General features: G+C 36.1%; 1 protein-coding gene across 2 annotated transcripts in view; it reads right to left on the bottom strand.

Moving 5' to 3' along the window:
- Positions 1–1,395: 1,395 nt before the first annotated feature.
- The window catches only part of LOC109072633 (polymeric immunoglobulin receptor-like), a 41,950-nt gene continuing 17,354 nt past the window's right edge, over positions 1,396–25,991 (bottom strand). Inside the window, exons 1-11 of one of the 2 annotated variants that reach the window (XM_042767815.1) lie at positions 12,488–12,772; positions 12,074–12,391; positions 11,588–11,902; positions 5,739–6,041; positions 5,306–5,620; positions 4,905–5,228; positions 4,501–4,818; positions 4,148–4,423; positions 3,719–3,820; positions 3,332–3,375; positions 1,396–2,923 (exon numbers count right to left, since the gene is read on the bottom strand). In XM_042767815.1, the coding sequence (XP_042623749.1) occupies positions 2,627–2,923; positions 3,332–3,375; positions 3,719–3,820; positions 4,148–4,423; positions 4,501–4,818; positions 4,905–5,228; positions 5,306–5,620; positions 5,739–6,041; positions 11,588–11,902; positions 12,074–12,391; positions 12,488–12,692 (2,817 nt within the window). In that variant the 5' untranslated portion in view covers positions 12,693–12,772 and the 3' untranslated portion in view covers positions 1,396–2,626. Of the gene's footprint in view, positions 2,924–3,331; positions 3,376–3,718; positions 3,821–4,147; positions 4,424–4,500; positions 4,819–4,904; positions 5,229–5,305; positions 5,621–5,738; positions 6,042–11,587; positions 11,903–12,073; positions 12,392–12,487; positions 12,773–25,991 lie in introns of those variants that run through there. The other variant, XM_042767816.1, reaches the window with a different exon arrangement.

Genomic DNA, 25,991 nt, shown 5'->3' with positions numbered 1-25,991 from the left:
AGTGGGTACGGAAAGTATTCAGACCCCCTTAAATTTTTCACTCTTTGTTATATTGCAGCCATTTGCTAAAATCATTTAAGTTCATTTTTTTTCCTCATTAATGTACACACAGCACCCCATATTGACAGAAAAACAAAGAATTGTTGACATTTTTGCAGATTTATTAAAATAGAAAAACTGAAATATCACATGGTCCTAAGTATTCAGACCCTTTGCTCAGTATTTAGTAGAAGCACCCTTTTGATCTAATACAGCCATGTGTCTTTTTGGGAAAGAGGCAACAAGTTTCTCACACCTGGATTTGGGAATCCTCTGTCATTCCTCCTTGCAGATCCTCTCCAGTTCTGTCAGGTTTGATGGTAAACGTTGGTGGACAGCCATTTTCAGGTCTCTCCAGAGATGCTCAATTGGGTTTAAGTCAGGGCTCTGGTTGGACCATTCAAGAACAGTCACGGAGTTGTTGTGAAGCCACTCCTTCTTTATTTTAGCTGTGTGCTTAGGGTCATTGTCTTGTTGGAAGGTGAACCTTCGGCCCAGTCTGAGGTCCTGAGCCCTCTGGAGAAGGTTTTCGTCCAGGATATCGCTGTACTTGGCCGCATTCATCTGTCCCTGCCGCTGAAAAACACCCCCACAGCATGATGCTGCCACCACCATGCTTCACTGTTGGGACTGTATTGGACAGGTGATGAGCAGTGCCTGGTTTTCTCCACACATACCGCTTAGAATTAAGGCCAAAAAGTTCTATCTTGGTCTCATCAGACCAAAGAATCTTATTTCTCACCATCTTGGAGTGCTTCAGGTGTTTTTTCATGTGTCTTGCACTGAGGAGAGGCTTCCGTCGGCCCACTCTGCCATAAAGCCCCGGCTGGTGGAGGGCTGCAGTGTTGGTTGGCTTTCTACAACTTTCTCTTATCTCCCGACTGCATCTCTGGAGCTCAGCCACAGTGATCTTTGGGTTCTTCTTTACCTCTCTCACCAAGACTCTTCTCCCCCGATCGCTCAGTTTGGCTGGACGGCCAGCTCTAGAAAGGGTACTGGTCGTCCCAAACGTCTTCCATTTAAGGATTATGGAGGCCACTGTGCTCTTAGGAACCTTAAGTGCACCTGAAATTGTTTTGTAACCTTGCTCAGATCTGTGCCTTGCCACAATTCTGTCTCTGAGCTCTTCAGCAGTTCCTTTGACCTCATGATTCTCATTTGCTCTGACATGCACTGTGAGCTGTTAGGTCTTATATAGACAGGTGTGTGGCTTTCCTAATCAAGTCCAATCAGTATAATCAAACACAGCTGGACTCAAATGAAGGCGTAGAACCATCTCAAGGATGATCAGAAGAAATGGACAGCACCTGAGTTAAATATATGAGTGTCATATAATAGTAATTGAATCAAACCAGAGAACAAGTGAAGGTTTAAACTGCATTTTTAATGCTTTAACAGCAGAGGGCAGCAAACTTAAACGTGTGGTATACAAAGTAAATAATTAGAGTCTAGTCAAACAACTGACTAGCTGAAGGTGATTTGGGTTAGTGTCCCTGTATGATTAACACTTTGAATATAAAACACTTGATACGTGAAAAAAACTTAAAACTGTATATAACAAACACAAACACACAGATGTTGAATTGTACAACAGACATGAAATGAACAAGGCACATGATTCATTCAGCCTATATTAATATCTCATAACTGGTATGGCACCTAAACACACTTTTTTATTTCACATAATCCTTCTGCTCCAAATGAGGCATCTCTGAACAAACACAGTGCAGTTAGAAAGAATAAATAGAATAACAGCTGCAGTGAGTAAAATTCATAATAAAAATACATCTGTATGTGGTTCCATTTTCTTTCTGCGTTTTTATGCATCAGACATTTCTTGTGGGTGCAAGGGTGTGTTGTGCATGAACAACACTGAAAACCCCCGCTGTGGTGTAAAAAAAAAAAGTGTCCAGTTGAGTTGTTTTCTTGTACATTTTCAGCAGATGCTCCTCTCTTGTGTTTTCTAAGTTTATCAACAGACTCTTATCTGTAATTTCACGGAGGTGTGACAAAATGACTAACTATAGTAAACTGATAAACGTCTGAGAGTAAACAGAGAGAGCAGATCAAGTGTCACGTGCAAACAAGTGCTACTAGAGTTTTTCCTCACAATTATGAATTTCTTTCACATTTATGAGCGTACACAAGGGTGGTTCATCAAGTTCACTGTGAACATGTTCCACTAATCACAAACATGCGCAAAGTCATGGAATACTTCTTATTTTGAGTGTACTTTTGAAAGTACTTTTGCTGATTTTCTTTACAATAAATGGTATTTGTTTTTTTTATATATATATAAAGAATTTTATATCTAATGAAATGCATTTTTAAGTGTCACTGAAGTGTGTAAATAATTTTAGGAGTCACTGTATGCATTAAAATTTCACTGCACTTGTGACCAGATTCTATACTCTTTTAAAAATAAAGTTTTTTTACTGGCCTTGATGGTTGCATGAAGAACCTTTAAGATCCATGGCACCAAGAACAGTTCACTGAAAGGTTATTTGGGGAACCAAAAAGGGTTCTTTGGCATAATTGCAAAAAAAAACAAAAAAAAAACAAACAAACACCTGAGTGTTGAGTGGAGCTAGTTGAGTGACATGTGGGGACTGACCATGGTGTAATTACAGTAAACCTCCTCGTTACTGAAGGTAACTTTAGCATCGCTGAGAGACTCTTCATGCTTCTGGAAATGGACAGAAGCGTACAGGAGCCCATCAGAGGGGTTTGTGGGTAACTGTACTGTAGAATACAGCGGGTCGTTTGGATCAGACGAGTCTGTGGGATGTGTGACAGTGGAATATAACGCCGTTTCCTCAGTATCCGGGACTGAGTGACGTCTGGCATCTTTGATATTCTCATAGTCACATGCTGCATGAGAGGCCTGAAAATAGATTTAGAGAGAAATAAACTAGATTGAGTATGTCTTCATTTAAACATGAGCATTTACAATAACATTTCATATTCATAACATCACATTATTATTATTATTATTATTATTATTATTAAATAAGTATATTGATAATCACAAAGTTTTTAACAAACTGTGCAACCCTAAAAACAAGCATGGCAAACACTGACCCCCCCCCCCCCAAGTACTCAGGAGGTGAAGTATTAAGTTTTTGCTAATTTGCTAATACTCATTTACTAATGAGTATTTTTGGCATTGCTGGTCAGTCACATGAAAACAAGTCATATGTTCTGTAATTCATTAATCTGGTTCTAATTTTGCTTCATGTGCAAATGAGAATCAACAAAATGTTCAATAAACAAGAAACTAAACACCCCTCACCTCTCCGCTGCTCATCTCCGTCCTGTCCGGGGAAGGGTGCTGATCTGTGGATTATAACCAGAGTACAACAAAACTTACTTAATAGTTTTAATTTGCAACAATACACTACAGCTGCCTTAAGAAAACATAATATGATCTGTTTACTGTTTAGTCAATCTGGGCCTGAGTGTGCAGTATTAGAGTGTCTTCAGGAAGGACAAGGTTGGAAAGAAGTCAAATAATTAGTAACAGAAAAAAACTCAGTCCCATTTTCCAAGAAATCAAATGAGAACTGGCTAAACTGCTGATGCTATTTAAAGTCAGGACAGGACAGGAAGAAAGTAAAACAGAAGCAGGTCACACAAGGCCAGTAGACCATTAAATCATGTGTTTGTTTGCGATCATCACCTCGTGTCTTGATATATCCTAATTTGTATAATAACAGGACAGACGCTCCCATCAGCAGCAGAGTCACACAAACGCAAGAGACTGTGATTCTGCCAGAAACACCTGGAAAACAGGTGCCAGTAATACCAGTTCAAAAACCACAGTATGTGCAATAAACCACATTTTACGTAAAACATACAGCAGCCATATCTTAGCATTTAGTGCAGTTTTAATTTTGATATAATACAATATAATTTGCATCAGCAAATTTCCTAAAATCTATTTGTGGCTGCTCAGTTCTTTCACTTCTGCTTTCATAACCTGAGGAAATCACAAACTACTCAGCTTCACTTTCAGATACCTAATCTCTAAATCTACCACTATCTGTGAGGCCAAGACAATTACTGATAATAATCACCTTTAAATAGTTCAGGTCAAAGTAAAACATACCTTTGTTGACTTCAAGATTGACTTTAATAATGGCGTGAGCTCCACACCAGTATATCCCAGAATCCTCTTCTCTCAGATCAGTGATGTTCACAGTAAAGACTCCAGTAGATGCTTCATCGCTGAAAGAGAATCGATCATCTCTGATCGTCTCCAATGAAACTCCATCCTTCACACACATGGAGGCTTCATGTGCTTTGCAGAATCTTTTCTGATCTTCATCATGATGTTTGCACTGGATTGACACGTCGTCTCCTTCATACTTAGTCAAGTTCAGCTCTGGAAATGTTTACAGACACAAGAACATCAATTCACAGCCGTAGTTTCACATATTCAGATGCAGAAACCTTCCTCACCCTCGTTCATGATGACGATCAGATGAGTGTAAAGATAATTGAGCTCTGTTTCTAATGTCACTGCACACCAGTATTTCCCAGCATCCTCTGCTGTCAGTCCAGTTATGGTCCCAGTGAAGACACCTGCAGTGACGTCATCATTCAGAGTCAATCTGCCGGTCTTGGTCTCTTTCTCTTCTCTCACAGTCTCACTGAGAGGATTTCTGTCTCTAGTGGAGCACTTCCCCTTACAGAGAGACTTTGGCTTTGATTTATAGATTGAATCATAAGAGCAGATGATCTCAGCAGATTCTCCTTCATGTCTCACTACTGGAGGCACTAAAAACAATCAAACACAGACATTTAACACAAATGATTGTGGATATAATGTGTTTACTACAGTGAACTCATCTGAATGGACTCACTGATGAGGTTGAGCTGAATTTTAGTGTTCAGGGAGATGAAAGTCAGATTTGTGTCTCTGGTTTCTGCTCCACACCAGTAAACTCCAGCATCTCCCACACTCACATTACTGAAGCTCACTGTAACAACTCTCTCTTCATTTCTCTCTGATGAACCACTCATTTCTGTCCCTTTAGATGAGATGATGTTTTGGCAGATGTGATTATAAGTGTGATTATCATCCTCTTTGCAGAAATGAAACTTGTGCTCCTCTGGGATCTGACAGGTGATGTTGACTTCTTTACCAATATGAGCAGATTCATTCACGCTGTTTGGATATTTTTCATCTATAAGCCAAAAGAAATCACACAAAAAAATCTGAACAAATAATTTACATATACAAGATAAAGTAAAGTTTCCTCACCGTGTCTGATGCTCAGCTGTAGTTGAGTGAAGCTCTCAGTATAGTCAGATACTTTCACTCCACACCTGTATGTTCCTGCATCTGCAGCTTTCAGCTCTCTAAAAAACACCATCAAGACTCCTGCTCTGGTGTCGTCATATAAAGAAACATCTCCATTCTCCATCCATTCACCCTGAACTCCTGGATTCTTCCTCTCTGAACATCCGTCTGATTCTTTACAGATGTATTTTGGGTTGGTTTTGTATTGAGGATGTTCACACTTGATCATCAAACGACCTCCTGAGGAGCCGCTCACTCTAGACACGCCCACTTTAGCTGTCAATCAGATGTTTTATTCATTTAAAATGCACCTTATTAACTCAACATTCATCTCGCTGTGACTCTGCATAGAAATGTTTGATAGCTACATTGCAAACAATCTGAATGGACTCACTGATGAGGTTGAGCTGAATTTTAGTGTTCAGGGAGATGAAAGTCAGATATGTGTCTCTGGTTTCTGCTCCACACCAGTAAACTCCAGCATCTCTCACACTCACATTACTGAAGCTCACTGTAACAACTCTCTCTTCATTTCTCTCTGATGAACCACTCATTTCTGTCACTTTAGATGAGCTGATGGTTTGGCAGATGTGATTATCATCCTCTTTGCAGAAATGAACTTCATGTTCCTCTGGGATCTGACAGGTGATGTTGACTTCTTCACCAAAAAGAGCAGATTCAGTCACACTCTTTGCATCTGTTAACCAAAATAAATTACAGGAAAATCAGAATAGATACTTCATACATGCAAGATTGACAGGGGCAAAATTCAAGATCAGAGGCCTCACCTGTGTACCGGCTATATTGGAAATGTCCACCCCAATCCAGGACCAGAAAAAGTCCACCTTCAAATGCCTGATGAATATAAATCTACAAACTGACTTTGGTTTCTTCATACGAATCTGCGCAGTCTGACTGATTCATTAAGAGTTTGGGCTGATATGACTGATGCAGACATTATGGTTTTTAATTAAATATGGTTAAAAGCATCAATTACAAATTATATAATTATCGATGCATACAATATTTTCAGAACTGATCATGTAAAAAACAAAAAAAAAAAAAAAAAAAAAAAAAAAAAGAGGAGTTGCAATATATGTGGAATCTAATTTAAACTGTTCCTGTATAGTCATTCAGCAAACTAAAATTAAATCTTTAATTTGATATTATTATAAACTCTACAACCTGATTAAATAATAATAATAATAATAAAAAAGACCTGGATAGATGTACTTTATTGGATATTGGATTTTGTGAGAAATTGTAAGACTCCTAAGCATATGATTTATTCATAAAATATTCTTTAAACATTTTAATGAACAAGCAATTTTACACAATAATTATAACACTGGTTTGACTGTTGTATCATGCATGCTAGATGTTAACCTTGCTTGGGATTATTAATTTATTTATTTTTTTTAATCCATTTGTGATAATCATGCTCCATTTAAACGATTTAGGATAAGTGGGAAAAATAATCCTTGGTTTAACGATACCATTTATACTTTTATTGGAAAGAGGAATGCTGCTTGGGCTAAAGCTAAGAAAACAAAGGATTCTCTAGATTGGATCTCCTACAGAACACTATGAAATAAAAACACAACATTAAAAGAAGCGCAAAATGTGATTATCATCTTTCTATGATAAATGAAAATGTAACTAACACTACAAAGTTCTGCAAATTAGTCAAATCCAATTCGGCACCAAGCTCATCAATCAACTTTCCTGATTATTTAAATGTTAACCATTCTGTAGTAAAGAGTGCAGATATATTTACTAATAATTTTATATCAGCTGGTTTCACATCTGACTATAGTAATTTAGATGATTGTGCTCCTGTGTAAAGTTTAAATCCTGTTCAACATTGTCCTTCACAGTTGTTCAATTTACTGCTGCAAAACTACATAAAGCTTTAGTGAAATTTGATATAAAAAAAAATCAGCAGGAATCGATAAAATTGATCCCTACTTTTTAAGATTGGCAGCTGATATTTCTATAAGCATCACTTACTGAAAACATGGAAATCAGCAACAGTCATCCTGTTATTAAATGGTGGAGATCCTTCAAATCCCAATAATTAACATTTTATCTCATGTCTACCAGTTTTAGCTAAAGTATTTGAATCATAGATATAAATTTCTTAAAGTGTGTCTTTTTTTATGCTTTTTTTGGTTTTTATTATTTTTTTTTGTGTGTCTTATAAAAAGTTTTTATGTGTGTGAGGTGTAACAACATGTTGTTTTTTTTCTGAGAATTTTTTTTTTATTTAATTTTACCTCACATCTACGTGATTCATAAACCCCTCCTTCAAGTGAGCCCTCACTGCTGTGATTGGGCAGATGGCACAGTCCTTTGTGATTGGTCCAGAGCCAAAGAAAGCTCTCTCTATGGTTCTGGATTGGTCTACTGTGTATAGCGTGTGTTGGAATCGAAACACTCATTGTCATGACAGAATGACAGCCCTGAAGACTTGTCAAGACACAGAAAAGATAGTATCAATTGTAGCTTACCAAATCAAGCTGGAGTCTGATGATGAAACGGTTAAACTGATCAACAAGAGACTGATTCACAAGTATGACTGGAGCAGGACATTTCTCAGTGGTAAGTGTCAAGTGTTGAAACGTTTGCGGTAATTACAAAATGTGATCAAACAAATTTACTCTCACAGCGTAGGATACATCGTCTTCTCAACATGTATTAACCACACAGAAATTTTACTGTTTGTGGACAGGCAAGTTGGCGATGTAAAACGTGGGCAAACATTATGCAAATGTGTTACTTCGTGAAGTAGAGCCGTAACAGAATAAGATTCTAATTCCTGACGACTCGTTTAGGCGATTGAGAGCCAACTCTTTTTTTTTTTTTGATAGACAATAACTTTATTTATCGTGCACTGTCGGCTTCACAACTTTGCAGATAGGTTATGTTCACATACAGCTACATGACACACTGCATGAAAGGTAATAGTCGAAAAGGCATAATAGGGGCACTTTAAAGTAAAAAGCAGGGTAAAGGATCAGTTTTAGCTCCTCTTTTATTTTCTTTCTTTATCAATGATTTAGGTCTTGGAATAAATTTAACTAAAATTAATTTGTATGCTGATGACACAGATATATATACAACAGCATCTTGTTTCAATCAAGAAAGCACTACAGAGTGAATTTCAAATAATGCAGCATTCACTGCTACAGCTGAAACTGTTATTATTTTTTTTTTAAATCAGATTTTTAGTCACATGATGAATGTGGCAATTTTGACCTTATATGGTATATTCATAGAAAAAGTAGGTTGGTATAAATGTTTACATATATAGACTCTGTTTATCATGCAGCATTACATTTTGTTTGTGGTGCTGTATGGAGGAATTTTTTGGTCAGATTATAAGCTAAAAGTCTAAAACTAAAAGTCTTAAACCAAAACTAAAAATCTAAATTTGAAACTTAAAGTCCAAGTCGAAAATTAATTTGGTATTTAGGATTGGGCATTTGGTATTTAGGATAGGGGCATTTTGTTTTTAGGATTGGGCATTTTCTATTTAGGGTTGGGCATTTGGTTATTTAGCCATTTAGGATTTAGGATTGGGCATTTGGGGATTTAGGATTGTGAATTTGGTATTTAGGATTGGGCATTTAATGATTTAGCCATTTAGGATTGAGGATTGGGCATTTGAAGATTGAGGATTGGGCATTTGAGGATTGAGGATTGAGGAGTGTATGCAAATTAGGAGGCGTGGCCCAAATACTGGAGGCTGGGTTTGAAATGGCTGGTGCGCAGCGGCACCTTATGGACAGCAGAGGGAGCTCCCAGTGCTAAGGAGCACACTGTAATGAAACCAACAGAGCGAGTGAGCGGCTTGAGCGAGGACTGTGTGATAACTTCAACTTAATGACAGCTTTGTAACATTTGTGGCCTCAAACCGAGCGCACAACTGATGCTTGCGTGCGCGCGGTAAATTACCTCCGCGAGATGAAAACAATATCGCACGCGAGGAAACGGGAGCCTGCGAGCTCATTTCAAACTCTCGCGCGCGCGTAACATGTTCTTTGCGCACAATACAAGCCCTCGCGCGCGCATGATCATTCCCCAGCTGACAAAATGATCATTCACGACTGACAAAAATAAAAGTGTTCGAGCGAGCAGGTGAGAAGATCGAGCGCGAGCAGCTGGGGAATGATCATGCGCGCGCGAGGGCTTGTATTGCGCGCAAATGGGCAACGGTTCTTTTTCGTGAGCCGGCTCGTTTGACTCGGCTCACTGAAAAGAGCCGGCTCTTTTGGCTCACAAACGGCCTCTTTAAAAAACAATAATGTTTTGACTATGATAGGTGTGAAAACAATTCTAGTAAATTATTAAATGAAATCAAACTCACAATGTCTCACAATTTCTTTACAAATGCATTGATTTGTTATGAAAAAAAGAATACTATTAAACATTTGCATTTAAATTACAACTTTTTAATGTATAGAAACAACAACATTACAAAACAAATACAATCTGAATCTGAACAACATAATGGAACCCATATTAAAGAAAAATAAATAACTGAAAGGATTAAACTGGTCCCTCTTTTTGGCATGTTATATAACCAGCATGAACTATCTCACTAGTTATGTTTTGTATAACTAGTATGAACACACACACACACAATGCTGATCATATTTTTATTTTATGATAGATTTGCATTCAGAAATGCAAGCTGCCTTACTTTCGAGGGGCTGATGCTGTTTCTTCTCCGAGTTTGACACTGTGTGTGTGGTGTGTGTGTGATGGCCCGGCCCCTTCCTCATGCCATATAATTGGTTGACACCTCGTGTATGATTGACAGGAACAGAATGTGAGGCTGTTCAGACGAATATGTGCGCCTTTAGGCCTATATAATTTTTTTTTGTTCTTTGAATTAGTCAATTATTTTAAATAAAATAAAATGCATCCATTATTTCATTATTACATAATGATTTAATTTCTATAGGTTATATATATATATTTTTTTAAATAGAGTCGGCTCTTCAGATATGCGAGGCAGCTCTCGTCGTTTACCTACAAGAGCCGGCTCTCAGAGTCGGCTCATTCACGAACGACCCATCACTACAAAGAACATGTCACGCGTGCGCGAGAGTTTGAAATGAGCTCGCGGGCTCCCGTTTCCTCGCGTGCGCTTTTGTTTTCATCTCGCGGAGGTGATTTAACCGCGCGCAAGCATCAGTTGTACGCTCGGTTTGAGGCCAAAAATGTTACAAAGCTGTCATTAAGTTGAAGTTATCACACAGTCCTCGCTCAAGCCGCTCACTCGCTCTGTTTGGTTTCATTACAGTGTGCTCCTTAGCACTGGGAGCTCCCTCTGCTGTCCATAAGGTGCCGCTGCGCACCAGCCATTTCAAACCCAGCCTCCAGTATTTTGGGCCACGCCTCCTAATTTGCATACACTCCTCAATCCTCAATCCTCAAATGCCCAATCCTCAATCTTCAAATGCCCAATCCTCAATCCTAAATGGCTAAATGATTAAATGCCCAATCCTAAATACCAAATTCACAATCCTAAATCCCCAAATGCCCAATCCTAAATCCTAATTGGCTAAATGACCAAATGCCCAACCCTAAATAGAAAATGCCCAATCCTAAATACAAAATGCCCAATCCTAAATACAAAATGCCCAATCCTAAATACCAGATTAATTTTCGATTTTGACTTTAAATTTCAAATTTAGATTTTTAGTTTTGGTTTAAGACTTTTAGTTTTAGACTTTTAGTTTATAATCTGACCAAAAAATTCCTCCATAGTATTTATTTTCATATTTAGCACTATATTTTATATTTGTCTCTAGCTTCGTCATCCCTGCATCACATGAGAAAACTGCATATGTATATATATATTTTTGCAAAGGCTCTTTTAGACAAATTAAATTCTTATATTTCTAATATTTTAACCTATTATTCAGATAGTTACTGCTCTAGATCTATATCCCAAATTCAGCTGAAAGTTCCAAGGGTGTATTTATTTTTTGTTTGATTATATTTCAGCTTTAGTGTTTGTTTTTAATGATTTGTATGATTTTTTTTATGTTGATTTGGTTTTGGATGCTTGTAGTTGTTTTTCTTGAATTGACTTTTTTAACAACTGTATACCAGTATTTGTAATATGGTTGTTTTTTAATTTGTGTTAGACTGTAATATCACAGTGGGATTTTCTGGTTAAACAAAGGAAATAATTATATTATAAAAGATAACATGTTTTCTGTTCCTCACCATGTCTGACGCTCAGCTGTAGTTCAGTGAAGCTCTCAGTATAGTCAGATACGTTCACTCCACACCTGTATGTTCCTGCATCTGCAGCTTTCAGCTCTCTAAAAAACACCATCAAGACTCCTGCTCTGGTGTCGTCATATAAAGAAACATCTCCATTCTCCATCCATTCACCCTGAACTCCTGGATTCTTCCTCTCTGAACATCCGTCTGATTCTTTACAGATGTATTTTGGGTTGGTTTTGTATTGAGGATGTTCACACTTGATCATCAAACTTCCTCCTGAGGAGCCGCTCACTCTAGACACGCCCACTTTAGCTGTCAATCACAAATATCTTATTGAATCATATTCATCAAATGTGACATCTATAGCAAATACTGAAGAAACAAACACTGTCAATTTTCAATCACAAATATAATTAAATGTATTATTAAATCCTACAATGTATCAAGTTTTACACCAGATTTGATTGAGTTTGTTGTACTTACTAATAATATGTAGATGAACAGTATTAATAATGTAGTAACTGTATGAATATGTGTAGATCCAAACTCCACATAAATAAACTCCTCCATCATCTGGTGTCACAGCAGTGATTCTCACACTGAAGATGTTTTTATTTTTGTCATCAGAAATACTGAATCTTTCTTTCTTCTTCCATCTGCTGTAAATCATCTCAATTGAGTCTTTTCCTTCTTTGAATATGATCTTGGGATCATTTATATGATTCTGTGAATATTCACAGCTGAAACTGGCAGTTTCTCCAATATTCACCATCACTCTCCTTGACACTTTACAACATGGACCTGTGATTCACAAAATAAGAAATGTATTTCCTATATGTAAAACCTTTGAAGTGATCAGCAGTTTTACAAACAAATTTTGATATTAAAATGACTGACCTTCTTCCACATTCAAAGTCATTTCAATGAACCACTGGCCTTCAACCTCAATCCTGTAACTTCCAGCATCTTGTGTGTTCAGTTCTCTGATGAAGATCATGAGCTTTCCATAATCATTGGAAAATAAAGTGAATCTTCCTTCATTAATCCATTCATCATGTTTCTTATCATTTATTATTCTTTTCCACTCAGGCAATTTGGCCATATATTTAGCAGAACCACTGAACCAAGTCTTCCATGAGCTAACAAGAACACTTCCTCCAGAATATCCAGTCACATCAATGTAATTTTCTGCAGCTGTCAATCAGATTGATACTGTGATCAGAAAGCTGATGAACAGAAAACAGCATCATTACTGCAGTTATGAAAGATAAAAGCTCTTACCTGAGATCAGGTAGAAAGTGAGGAAGATGAGGAGGATCTTCATTGTGAGTTGAGTTCAGTCTTCTTTCTGCTGAATGATCTCTGTGTGAATCTCTCTTTCTCTACATCTGTCTGCTTTAGTTACTTCCTCTTTATTCAGCTCTTTATCAGTAATGAGCAGCTTTACTGGCTCCTCCCACCATCACCACTGACTGAATATCACAATAATCACACTGAAAGAGCGACACCTAGTGGATACGATGTATGTAGCAGTCAAATGGATTTGTGTATGAGAGCGTCATACAAAAGATTTCGAAAGAATGCTAAATTCATGGTGAAATTCATGGGGTTGACATTAAATAAAACAAAATGAAATTAAATTAAATAAAACAAAGCACCAGAGGAAAACATAACACACTGAGAGTCACACATTGAAGATGTAGAATGGACTGTTTTTTACCTCTACTTTTCACCACTTTACAGCCACCCGTTACCCTGTAGCTTACAAGAATGAACTGAAATACAAGCAAATGTCAGACTGTGACTGTGCTTACAGTCTCGACCAAGTTTTGTGCTAAGTGTGCATGCACACTGTAAAGCCCAACAAGTAACTTAACTCAAACCGTTTGAGTAAATAGATTGCCTTGATTTAAACCATGTAAGTTTTAAAACTTTGCATTTAAGTAATTAATTGATTAACTAAGTGCTGATGAGCATTAGTGATGAACAGCTGCTGTTAACAAAAATAATCACTGAAGAAAAGAGAAACACAAGAACTACTACAACTGACTTCAGACACAGCCTTAGATGAAATCAACTGAAATAAAATACATTAAGGCGAGACACTGTAGGTGAATAGGGTAAAAAATTTTACTAATACTTATCACCTTACTTACCCAGTTGATTGATTACACTGATAATTGCAAACATTTTTTGTATTACAAGTTTTCTAAAATGTTATGTTTAAATATTTGATTGATTAATTTTTTAATTGAATATGTTTTTTTTTGTGTAAATTTCTAGTACAAAAATCTGAACACTGGATGAAGTCAGTTTCAAAATTCTTGTTTCATTTTTTTTTTTTACATATTAGAGTCAAATGTTTTTACAGAGGGAATTCTGGGTATCTCTTTTTGTCACTCCATAATTCAGAAAATACTTTGAACAGCCAGAAAACAATATATTTTCACAATTTTGGGGGGAATAAAATGTTGTATATAATCAAGAAAATTATATATGAACAAATCCCTCTGTAAAAGCCTTCAGAATATAGACAGGAATAAAAATGTAAAGTTTGGTGTGTATAAGTACCACTGAAGTGGAGATTTATGGCTCAGTGTTGGAGAAAAAACTCATTTTGAGAAAACGGCCTTTAAAACTATGTATTATAATTGAAATCTATTGACACAAATAGTTAAAGTGCTATAAAAGAAACACTTAACAGTGTCTTTTGGATGTTTTCTTTCCACTAGTCTGACAAAACACTTTATGAAAAGCCAAAAAGCCCATTATCTCAAAACTGACAGGTGCATGAAAAAACAGTGTTTTTGCCTGCAGTGTCTCCCCTTAAATCTCTCAAGATCTGATTAAACAACCCCACAAACAGCATCACCAGCTCCACTTATTAATAACCAGACTGACTTTATTTCTGTCAGACGTCTACAGAGGCCAACTAAAGCAAACACTGATCTCTAACATGGTTACTTCAAATGAAACAATAAATCAACATCTAAACCTTAGTTAATTCTCAATAAGATCTTCTGTAGACATCTGACAGAAATAAAGTCAGTCTGGTTATTAATAAGTGGAGCTGGTGATGCTGTTTGTGGGGTTGGTTTAATCAGATCTTGAGAGAGTTAATGTATTTTATTTTCAGTTGATTTTATCTAAGGCTGTGTCTGAAGTCAGTTGTAGTTCTTGTTTCTCTTTTCTTCAGTAATTCTGTTTGTTAACAGCAGCTGTTCATCACTAATTCACAATTATCACTCAATTAATCACTTAATTATTTAATTGCAATGTATATCTTCTTTCAGTGAACTCAACTGAATTAAGTTCAGAGTACTCATAACTATTAGTTTTAAAACTTAAATGGTTTAAGGCAATCGGTTTCCTCAAACGGTTTGAGTTAACATATCTTGTCAGGTTTTTAAGGATATTTGTTTACACAAAAGGTTTGAGTTAAGTTACTTGTCGGGTTTTACAGTGCATAAGATTTATGATTTTAGAAAATGTAAATAAACGATCACTGTGGATAAGTTACAGACAGCTATGCACAAAGCAGTTGATTAAGGACTTAAAACCGTCAAATAAGACACTTTCTTATACTTAAGGATTGTTTGTGAGATGATATTGTGGCAAATTCATGAGCCCCAAAGTGACTGTAAGTTGCACCACTGATGTCAAACTCTATCAGAGGTGAATGAAGTACTGTAACAGCTGTCCCCACATTTTCTTATGAAACCATAAAAAGTTTTGTAAGAAACACGCTCAAATTTAAGTGATTTCCTCAGCTGAAACAATTCACCACTGCACTTTGTTTTCAGTCAGGTTGACATATAAAGAGAAAGGGATAGAAGAAACTACATATAATGTCATTGAGCTGCATGTGTATCGACATCACGGATCATCTCAACTAGTGTTAAAAGGATATTCACCCAAGAATTAAAATTCTGTCATCATTAACCCTGAAGTTGTTCCAAACCTGTACGAATTTCTTTCTTCTGTTGAACACAAAACAAATTCTTTTTAAGAATATCAGTAGCCAAACTGTTGATGGTAGCCAGTGACTTCCACAGTACTGAGAAAAACAACAACAACTATTCAGTGGGGATGAGAAACTGTTTGGTTACCCACGTTCTTCAAAATATCATCTTTTTGTTCGACAGAAAGAAATTTACTTTTTTAATTCAAGACTGTTTAAAAAACAACTGCATGTCTTGATAGAAACCTATTGTGTTTAGAGAGCTACTATGAAAGCAGAACATCTCCTCAGACTGAGCTCAGAAAGCACTAATGCAGCTGAATGGACATTAGACACTCTTCCTGTGATTCTAAGACCTAAAATAAAAAGATTGTAGATGATAAACAGGAACCATTTTCAAAACATGATTTATTTCTGCATGAATAAAATCTATGATTCTATAATTCAAACACAAACAGAGCATCAATAGAACATCTCTCAATATATATCTATAACTGGAATCCTGGATTAATGTAAAGCAGGTCAGACAGCAGCGGTATATTCAGAGAGAGGAGAATAACAACAGCATTTATCAGTCTCTAAACAGAGTACAAATTATGATCCTCAAGTTTCACGTGTCTCATCATATAAAGGCTGGTTGAACTCGTTTTTGTTTTAGAGTTGCTATTACAGAGTCTATATGAATTATAGGTGTCTTTGAATTTGGAGTGGAAACGTTACAGTATAATTTGTGTCACTCAGCGGTTTTGTTTCCTGTCTTCATTGTAACCTGACAAAAACTAACATGACAGACTATTTTAAACATGTGAAAGAAGCAACATGAGCAGTGGTGGAAACTTTAAAGTGTCTCATGATTCGACACCGCAGCACGTCTGCATTAATACCAATAATAACGTGTGATGATCTGTGTTCTCTGTTATAGTGAGTTAGTTGAGTCTTGTGTGGTAAATGACCGTGGTGTAAACCTCCTCCTCACTGAATCTAACTGTAGCTTCACTGAGAGACTCTTCATGCTTCTGGAAACTGACAGCAGTGTACAGGAGCTCATCAGAGGGGATTGTGGGTAATTGTGAGTGAACTGGTCTGTGTGTGTGAGTGTCACCTCGTCTCTTGTGTCTTAATTTGCACACAGTCAGAGTGAATCCAGCGATCAGCAGCAGAATCACACACACACTAATAATGATGATCACGGAGAAATCTGAGAATAAAACACACCAACAGAGTAATAATTAAAGAGATACAGTATACATAATTGAAATTACATTGACACAAATATTCTAACTGATGATGTGTATGTTCAATTCACACATTTATCAAGAATGTGTTAAAGTGATCTAATCTGTAGCATGAAGCTGCTTTGGTTCATTTCAGTTGAACATGAAATCCAACTTGCGTGTTTTATATCCAATACAAATATATGTTTTAATACTTACAGGTTATAAATAAAGAGCAACTGTGAGTCTAAACAAACTGTACATAAATGAAACATTTAAAGCATGGCTTTTGTGTCGTCTGATGATCTCTTACTGAACATCATCACTGAGAGTTTTCTTGCACAGCATCATATGCACAGTATTTCATTATATATAAAAGCTGCACTATACTCTGCAGCTGAATTAATGTATTTCAGTCTCTCTTCTGCAGAACTGTACACGTTCAGCTTCATCTCTCTGTTGAGTCTCGTGTGGTCTGTGGGTTTCCTGAATAAAGACTGTTAATTCTTCACAGCCAAATTAAACTGAGACTCTGAACCTTCATCTCCAAACCAGGAGTGTCCAATCCTGCTTCAAAAGGTTTAGCTCCAAACTGCTCCAACACACTTATCTGGAAGTTTCTAAAAATCCTGAAGACCTCGATTGGCGGGTTCAGGTGTGGTTCACAAATAATCGGAGCAAAACCCTGTAAGATAGCGGAGCTCGATTGAACACGCCTGCTTTAAAAACGCCCACTTTATCTGTCAATCACAAATATAACATACTCAAATTGGCTATAAACACAGACTGTAGAAATAGAGACTGTAGAGACTAAGTGTTTGTTCTACTCACTCATAACATGTATATGAACAGTATTAATAATAGAGTAACTGTACGAATCTCTGTTGATCCAAACTCCACATAAATAAACTCCTCCATCATCTGGTGTCACAGCAGTGATTCTCACACTGAAGATGTTTTTATGTTTGTCATCAGAAATACGGAATCTTTTTTTCTTCTTCCATCTGCTGTAAATCATCTCAATGGAGTCTTTTTCTTCTTTCAATATAATCTTGGGATCATTAATGTGATTCTGTGAATATTCACAGCTGAAATTGGCAGTTTCTCCAATATTCACCATCACTCTCTTGGACATTTTACAACATGAACCTGTAATTCACATAGAGGAATTTCTTTTATGAATATAAATGCTTTAAAATGATCAGTGGTTTTACTAAAAGTCTTTGATCGAAAAATGACTGACCTTCTTCTTTCACATTCAAAGTCATATATATACGCTGATTGTGAAGAACATCAATTGCGTATCGTCCCGCATCTTGTGTGTTCAGTTCTCTGATGTAGATCATGAGCTTTCCCTCACTGTTTCGATAAAGTGTGAATCTTCCTTCATTTATCCATTTATCATGTTTCTTATCATTTATTATTATTCTCCACTCAGGTAATTTGGCCATATATTTAACATTTGCACTGAACCAAAGTTTCCCAGAATCCACAAGAACACTTCCTCCAGAATATCCCGTGACGCTAAAGCATCTCACTGCAGCTGTCAATCAGATTGATACTGTGATCAGAAAGATGATGAACAGAAAACAGCATCATTACTGCAGTGATGAAAGAGAAAGCTCTTACCTGAGATCAGGTAGAAAGTGAGGAAGATGAGGAGGATCTTCATTGTGAGTTGAGTTCAGTCTTCTTTCTGCTGAATGATCTCTGTGTGAATCTCTCTTTCTCTACATCTGTCTGCTTTAGTTACTTCCTCTTTATTCAGCTCTTTATCAGTAATGAGCAGCTTTAATGGCTCCTCCCACCATCACCACTGACTGAACATCACATTAATCACACTGAAAGAGCGCCACCTAGTGGAGGTACACTGTCTGATACTCAGAGCTCACACAGGTTTCTTGTTCTCCATTAAGTAATTTGATCTGCATCATTTATATCTTTATCTAGAGGGCGACAGTAAAACGTACATGTAAGTTCACTGAGGCCCTTTAGAGCAGTCCTTCTCAAATCTGTCCTAAAGACCTCACCTCTGCTCATTTTGGATGTCTTCCTCATCTAATTCAGGGGTTCTCGGACTTTTTCAGGCCAGGGACCCCTTATAGGCTATACGTCCACCTCATAATAATAACTGTGATTAAACCCAAAGTTACAGTGGGTGGGAGTAATGATGCACTTGTTTTATTGACACAAATGGTCCCCATATGCACTTTTTAATAATACAGCACAATTATTATAATTTATCTTATTTTCCAGAGATTAAGTCGCACCCGGTCAAACTTCAGTTGAGAGAGAAAGAAAATAATAATAATAATAATAATAATAATAAACAGATAAATCACATATCAATTGAATTTTATTATTACATTCAAAAATCTTGTAAAATACCAGTAGATCAAATGTATTTTAGATCCCTTTACTCCACAACACATCCTTTAAATGTTGTATTTAGAACAAAACAAGAATGAAAAATATAAGTACACAAAATAAAATGAAATAAATTACAGTGGCATTCATTACAAACAACATACTGTTTGAGTCATTTAAAAAAATGTTTAAATATACAAATTTATATACTGCATAAATATGAAATGAGGCATTTAGTGCCGTATAAGGAGAAAAGGGAATAGAGCAGAAACTGTATCACACAATTATGTCATTTACACACAATTATCTTACTGAAGCAAATGAAAAAAAAAAAAATGTTTGTGATCTGGACATCACTTCTCACTGTCATCTACTTTTTTTTTTTTTTTTTTTTTGCATTTGAAATGTCTGAAAAGCAGATCTTTCATAATGCACACATACAACTGGAGTTGGTTGGACTTATTAGCAAAAATAGTTTTGAGATTGAATTTCCCTCTAGAAAATATTTCCGATGACCTGACTAAAGCCTTTCGGAGGAAGAGATGGGATATACAATAAAGAAAATGTTTCATACATTAAACAAATTCGCAGCATGTTTTTATGGAGTGGAAAGTCTGATGATAAGATATGCATTTTTTTTTTTTTTTTATACCTGCTATTGGCTGAAAGGCTTCTTGGTTTGACTCGAAGAAGATAAACTGAGCAAAATAAAACCACAAGCAGAAAAGCAGCACATGTTGATGATCTTTAGCACACTGAACACAGTAATCAACAACCCTGCAAACACAAAGCACTGAGACTTTTACAAGTAAGTCAATTTATGCCAGTAATGAAAATAATGGGTTAACGAGCTTTTTTCCCGCTGAAATTACACACCCTTGATTAAAAATAAAATAAAATTAAATGAAATAAATAAACCTTCTGTAAAGACTCACCACTTCAGTGTCTCATTTGCTTTCTGTCTGATAATAATCTCAATCATATCACAACACAACATCAGAAAGTGACCTTTACAAACATTGACATTTACATCTCTAAACCCACAACTGTATTTGTATCTTTCTCTGGCTGAATTCAGAATAACTAACTAACATAAAACTTACTATTACTGCTGTATAAAGATATTCCATGATATTTTAAAATGAGAGAGAGAGAGAGGGGATAAAAGCTGCGTTTGTGAATTACCTGCATCTGTGCATCTCTCTCTACAAACAATAAAGCTGTGAGTTTAGTTACTCCCAAAACACAGATTTTACATCTTTGTTGCTGAGAAATATAATGTAGCGGTTCAGTATTGAAGCTGTTTTATTAATAAAAGTTGCGGGCTGCGTTGACAGGAAGTTTCTGTACTCCTGAATGTCTCTGTGTGTGCGCAGCTTCATCTATGCATTAAACGATTTTAATATACACCTGCATTATATGTATGTATATATGTATGTATGTACATATAGGCCTCTATATATATATATATATATATATATATATGTTAGGGATCTGTAATTATTATTCGAAAAATAAAAACACTATTCAAATTTTCCTGCGTGTTGCTTTGCTGGCCATAAATGCAGGGAATCCATGCACTAAAAGTCAGTTGTAACTAAACGCACAGGGTTGTACTGTGGAGCGTGTTAACAAGTTTATTTGTATTTGATCACAGAATGTCGTCGTCTGCCTCGCAAAGTTTGGAATCACTTTAATCAAAAAGATCTTACAAAATGTAATTATATATATAAAGTTGGTTCCCCCAATGTTCAAGACATGGTTATGGCCTTGGTTTGATCTGCTTATAAACCTAACAGTCAAATCACATTGTTAATTCACCTCAATGAATCACTTCAGTACATGTTGCAGGTGAATGAGCAGCTCTTAGTCTTTATTGTCTTCTGCTCACAATGTTTATCTTCTGTCTATCTGTGTTCAGTCTCATGTGTCTCACTGTGGGTTTCCTGAATAAAGATGTTTAATCTTCACAATCAAATTAAACTGAGATGCTGAGAAACATTCACCAATTTTCTGCGGCTTTGAGCTGGACGGAAAAATGGCCTGTTCATCACACCCACACACCCACACACACACGCACACCCACCCACACGCACACGCACAAACACACACACACTGTTAAACACACACACACACACACACACACACACACACACACACACACACGCACACCCACCCACACCCACACGCACACGCACACACACACACACGCACACACACACCCACACCTCTAGTGTTGGTTAGAAACTTTGTGACAAAAACTTTTATTTTAAAGCCTTTGAATATCACAACAACAAATAATATAGTAGAGTATGTCTAAATGTAGTTTACTGATGAATTCAGTGTTTTAATATTTTTTTGGAACCTGTAATACTTTTTTTCAGGAATCTGTGATGTATAAAAATATAAAAAGAAGTGCATTTTTTAAAGTAGAAATATTTTCTAACAATATACACTACAGTTCAAAAGTTTGGGGTCAGAAAATGTTTATTCTTTATTTTTTGAAAGAAATTAAACCTTTTATTCAGCAAGGCTGTGTTAATTTTTAAAGATGCGATAGCAAATATTTATATTGTTATAAAAGATTTATATTTTGAATAAATGCTGTTCTTTTTAACTTTTTATTAATCAAATAATCCTGAAAAAAGTATCGCAGTCTCAAAAAAAAAAAAAAAAAAAAATAAATGTGGCAGCACAACTGTTTCCAACATTGATAATTCTAATAATAAATCAGCATAATAGAATGATTTCTTAAGGATCATGTGACACTTTATACTGGAGTAATGGCTGATGAAAATTCAGCATTGCATCACAGAAATAAATTATATTTTATAGGATATTAAAATAGAAACCATTATTTTATATTGTAATAACATTTTGCAAGAATACTGTTGTTGTTGTTGTTTCTCAATTTTTGATCAAATAAATGCAGCCTTAATGAGCATAAGAGACTTCTTTAGAAACATTACAAGTCTTACTGATCCCAAACTTTTGATTGGTAATGTGTTTATTATAAAATATTAAATTTTGAATTCTGAATATGTGTATTATGTGTGTTATTATGTGTAATATATTTTATATTGTTCTATTATATGTTTTTGTTGTTTTTTTGCATTTCATGCCATGAGAATGTTTGACATAATTCAAATGTAATGTAAAAATAATCTCACTGACTGTTATATCTTAAATAATCTTACTGTTGTATCTTAAGTAACAGATTTAGACAATATAACAGCACAAAATACTTATTTTTCTATTAATAAAAATTATTCTACATGAAAGGTATACACAGTTTTTACATCAGAAAAATTAACTAGAAACAAACAGAACGAGAATGAATTACAAAAAACATTAGCAAAAGTATTGATCATCAAGTTTTGTAGCTCTGTATCCAGTGTTGGGGAAAATGCAATATTGTGTTACTTTCTAAAAAATAACCAATTACGTTACTTAGTTACTTTTTATTGAAAGTAATGCGTTATGTTACTTTTGCATTACTTTTTCAGTTTGGGCTGGGCTTGCTTATTTGCTTTTAATATAAAAAGCCTCAGGTTAAAAGAAATGTAAATTTACATCTGTGCAGCAGAACGCAGAAGAAGTTCAATACTATTCAGCAATAAAAAAGAAGAAGAAATGTTAGTTTATCTTGTGTAATTTTTGCTTATTAGTATGGTTGAATTGGATCATCAAAGGTCAGCAGCCAATTAGTTAATAAAATGGGCTTAAATACATAAAGGATATTTGTATTATTTAACATATATAATGATTGCAGCTTTGAGTCATATTCTGACATGCTTTTAACTGTTTTTTATTAACATTGAGGAAAGCTAACATATGCATTTTTTTTTTTTTGTTTTTTTTTTTTTGTTGTCTCTAGTGCGATGAATATAATGCATGTTCACATTTCTTCTAGAACTAGAAGTAAGAATCTTTTTCCGATTTCTGTCAACATCGGTACAGATGAGCTTGTCAATCAGCTCTGGGCCAGATTCTCAAGCTTCATGTGTTTTCATTCATAAAGATTAGTTGAATTTGTGTATGTTTTCAGGAAGCTGCTATTAAAGACTCAGGCATATAAGACCAAGACCAAAGTGCCTCAGCCCAAGGCTAGAGAAGGCCTATCAGACCACGGGCACAGCATAAATGGCAAGACATCTGCTCCGGTGTGACTATAAGCACCAAGACAAAGCCAAGACCAAAGCCAAGATCAATCTAGACCAGGCCTATAAGCCCAGGACCAAAGCCAAGACAATCTAGCAGGCCATAAGACCAATTGTAAATTAAAAAAAGTAATGTTACTTACTAGTTACTTGGTGTATCTGATTACGTGAATCCTATGCTATTTGTAATGCTATTTTTTTTGTTTTTTGTGATGGTTTATTGCGTTACTTTTGTTGTGTTTCTTGCATGCACTGGTATTATTTATTTTATGGATAAGTATAAATATTGTTATAGATGAGAATGAGTAATAAGCCATAACAGTGTTCTTTGCATCATAAAGATTACAATAGTTGAATTTGTGTCTGCTCTTAGAGCTGCTATTAAAGACCAGGCATATAAGACCAAGACCAAAGTCAAGACCAATTCAGACTGTAATATAAGACCAAGACCAAAGTCAAGACCAATCTAGACCAGGCCTATAAGACCAAGACTAAGACCAAAGCCAAGACCAATCTAGACCAGGCCTATAAGACCAAGACCAAAGCCAAGATCAATCTAGACCAGGCCTATAAGCCCAGGACCAAAGCTAGGACCAATCTAGACCAGGCCTATAAGACCAAGACTAAAAACAAAATCAGTCTAGACCAGGCTTATAAGTCCAAGACCAAGACAAAGCCAAGACCAATCTAGACCTCAGGCCTATAAGACCAAGCCCAAGACCTAAACCAAGGCCAATCTATGCCAGGCCTATAAGATCAAGATCAAAGCCAAGACCAATCTAGACTAGGCCTATGAGATAAAGACCAAGACCAAAGCCAAGACCCATCTAGACCAGGCCTATAAGACCAAGACCAAAGGCAAGACCAATCTAGACCAGGCCTATAAGACCAAGACCAAGACCAAAGCCAAGACCAATCTAGACCAGGCCTATGAGAGCAAGACCAAGACCAAGACCAAAGCCAAGACCAATCTAGATCAGGCCTATGAGACCAAGACCAAAGCCAAGACCAAGACCAAAACCAATCAAGACTCTGGTCTTGACTATGGTATTTGGAGTGGAAACTTCACAGTATATTCTAGAAGTGTCAGTCATTTCCTGCTTTTATCTTTGATATTTTAAACATGTGAAAAAAAACATGATCCCCCATGGAAACTTTAAAGTGTCTCATGATTCACACACTGAACTGAACAATCCTCATTTTTGATTATTGAGTTTATTTTTATCAATGAACTAAATGTAAGCAAATAATGGTGTAATGTGTGATAATCTGTGATCTCTAAGCAAGTTAGTTGAGTCTTTTTGTGGTAAATGACTGTGGTGTAATCAGAGTGAATCTCATCCTCACTCAATCTGACTGTAGCATCACTGAGAGACTCTTCATGCTTCTGGAAACTGACAGCAGCGTACAGGAGCTCATCAGAGGGGATTGTGGGTAATTCATCATTATTCTTCATTTGAGCTGATCCAGGATCTGAGAGAGAATCACATCTGCTGTCTGCACATGATGACTGAATGAAGATAAAATATATATTAAAATGAGAAAACATTGCATAAGCACAATGTAAGTATGTATGTACAAGCACACACACTGTGTAACTCACTATTGTATGTTTCTCTCTCTTTCTCCTTGTCTGATGTCAAGGTTCTTCCTGATTAACCCCAACACAAAACGAATCAATCAGAAAGACAAAGACAAACTAGATCAACTGTCAAACTGAAGATGTATAGCAGTATCTGAGACCCAAACTCATTGACTGAGTGAGATTTACTGAAGCAGCTGAGAGACACCCAAATAACTAATTATTAATGTGTTTCTACAGATAATAAATGACCAAAAACCTCGTCTCTTGTGTCTTAATTTGCACACAGTCAGAGTGAATCCACCGATCAGCAGCAGAATCACACACACACTAATAATGATGATCACAGAGAAATCTGAGAATGAAACACACACAATGTTAAAGATGGGATACACATGAATAAACCATTATCTACACAAATACTACATTTTATGATAATTTTCAGCCCTTTTCTATCCAAAATTATTGGTAATACATACATTTTACAAAAACAAGTACGAGTAACAAAGAGAAACTAAAAAAAAACAATTTTTTACTTCAAAAAATGATTGTATTATTGATATTTTGTTTCTATTTGAATATGTGAAGTCTTGACAGTGAAGCAAATATATTGATTAAATTAAGTTATTGTACCCGTTTTGACATTTAAAAAAGCACTTTAGTGGTGACGTGAGCTCCACACCAGTATATCCCAGAATCCTCTTCTCTCAGATCAGTGATGTTCACAGTAAAGACTCCAGTAGATGCTTCATCACTGAAAGAGAATCGATCATCTGATGGATCGTCTCCAATGAAACTCCATCCTTCACACACATGGAGGCTTCATGTGCTTTGCAGAATCTTTTCTGATCTTCATCATGATGTCTGCACTGGATTGACCGTCGTCTCCTTTCATACTTAGTCAAGTTCAGCTCTGGAAATGTTTACAGACACAAGAACATCAATTCACAGCCGTAGTTTCACATATTCAGATGCAGAAACCTTCCTCACCCTCGTTCATGATGACGATCAGATGAGTGTAAAAGATAATTGAGCTCTGTTTCGTAATGTCACTGCACACCAGTATTTCCCCAGCATCCTCTGCTGTCAGTCCAGTTATGGTCCCAGTGAAGACACC

The sequence above is a fragment of the Cyprinus carpio genome, chromosome A12, assembly GCF_018340385.1.
Source record: "Cyprinus carpio isolate SPL01 chromosome A12, ASM1834038v1, whole genome shotgun sequence".
In the NCBI taxonomy this organism is placed as follows: Eukaryota; Metazoa; Chordata; class Actinopteri; order Cypriniformes; family Cyprinidae; genus Cyprinus; species Cyprinus carpio.
This window is presented reverse-complemented; position numbering and strand designations above follow the sequence as displayed.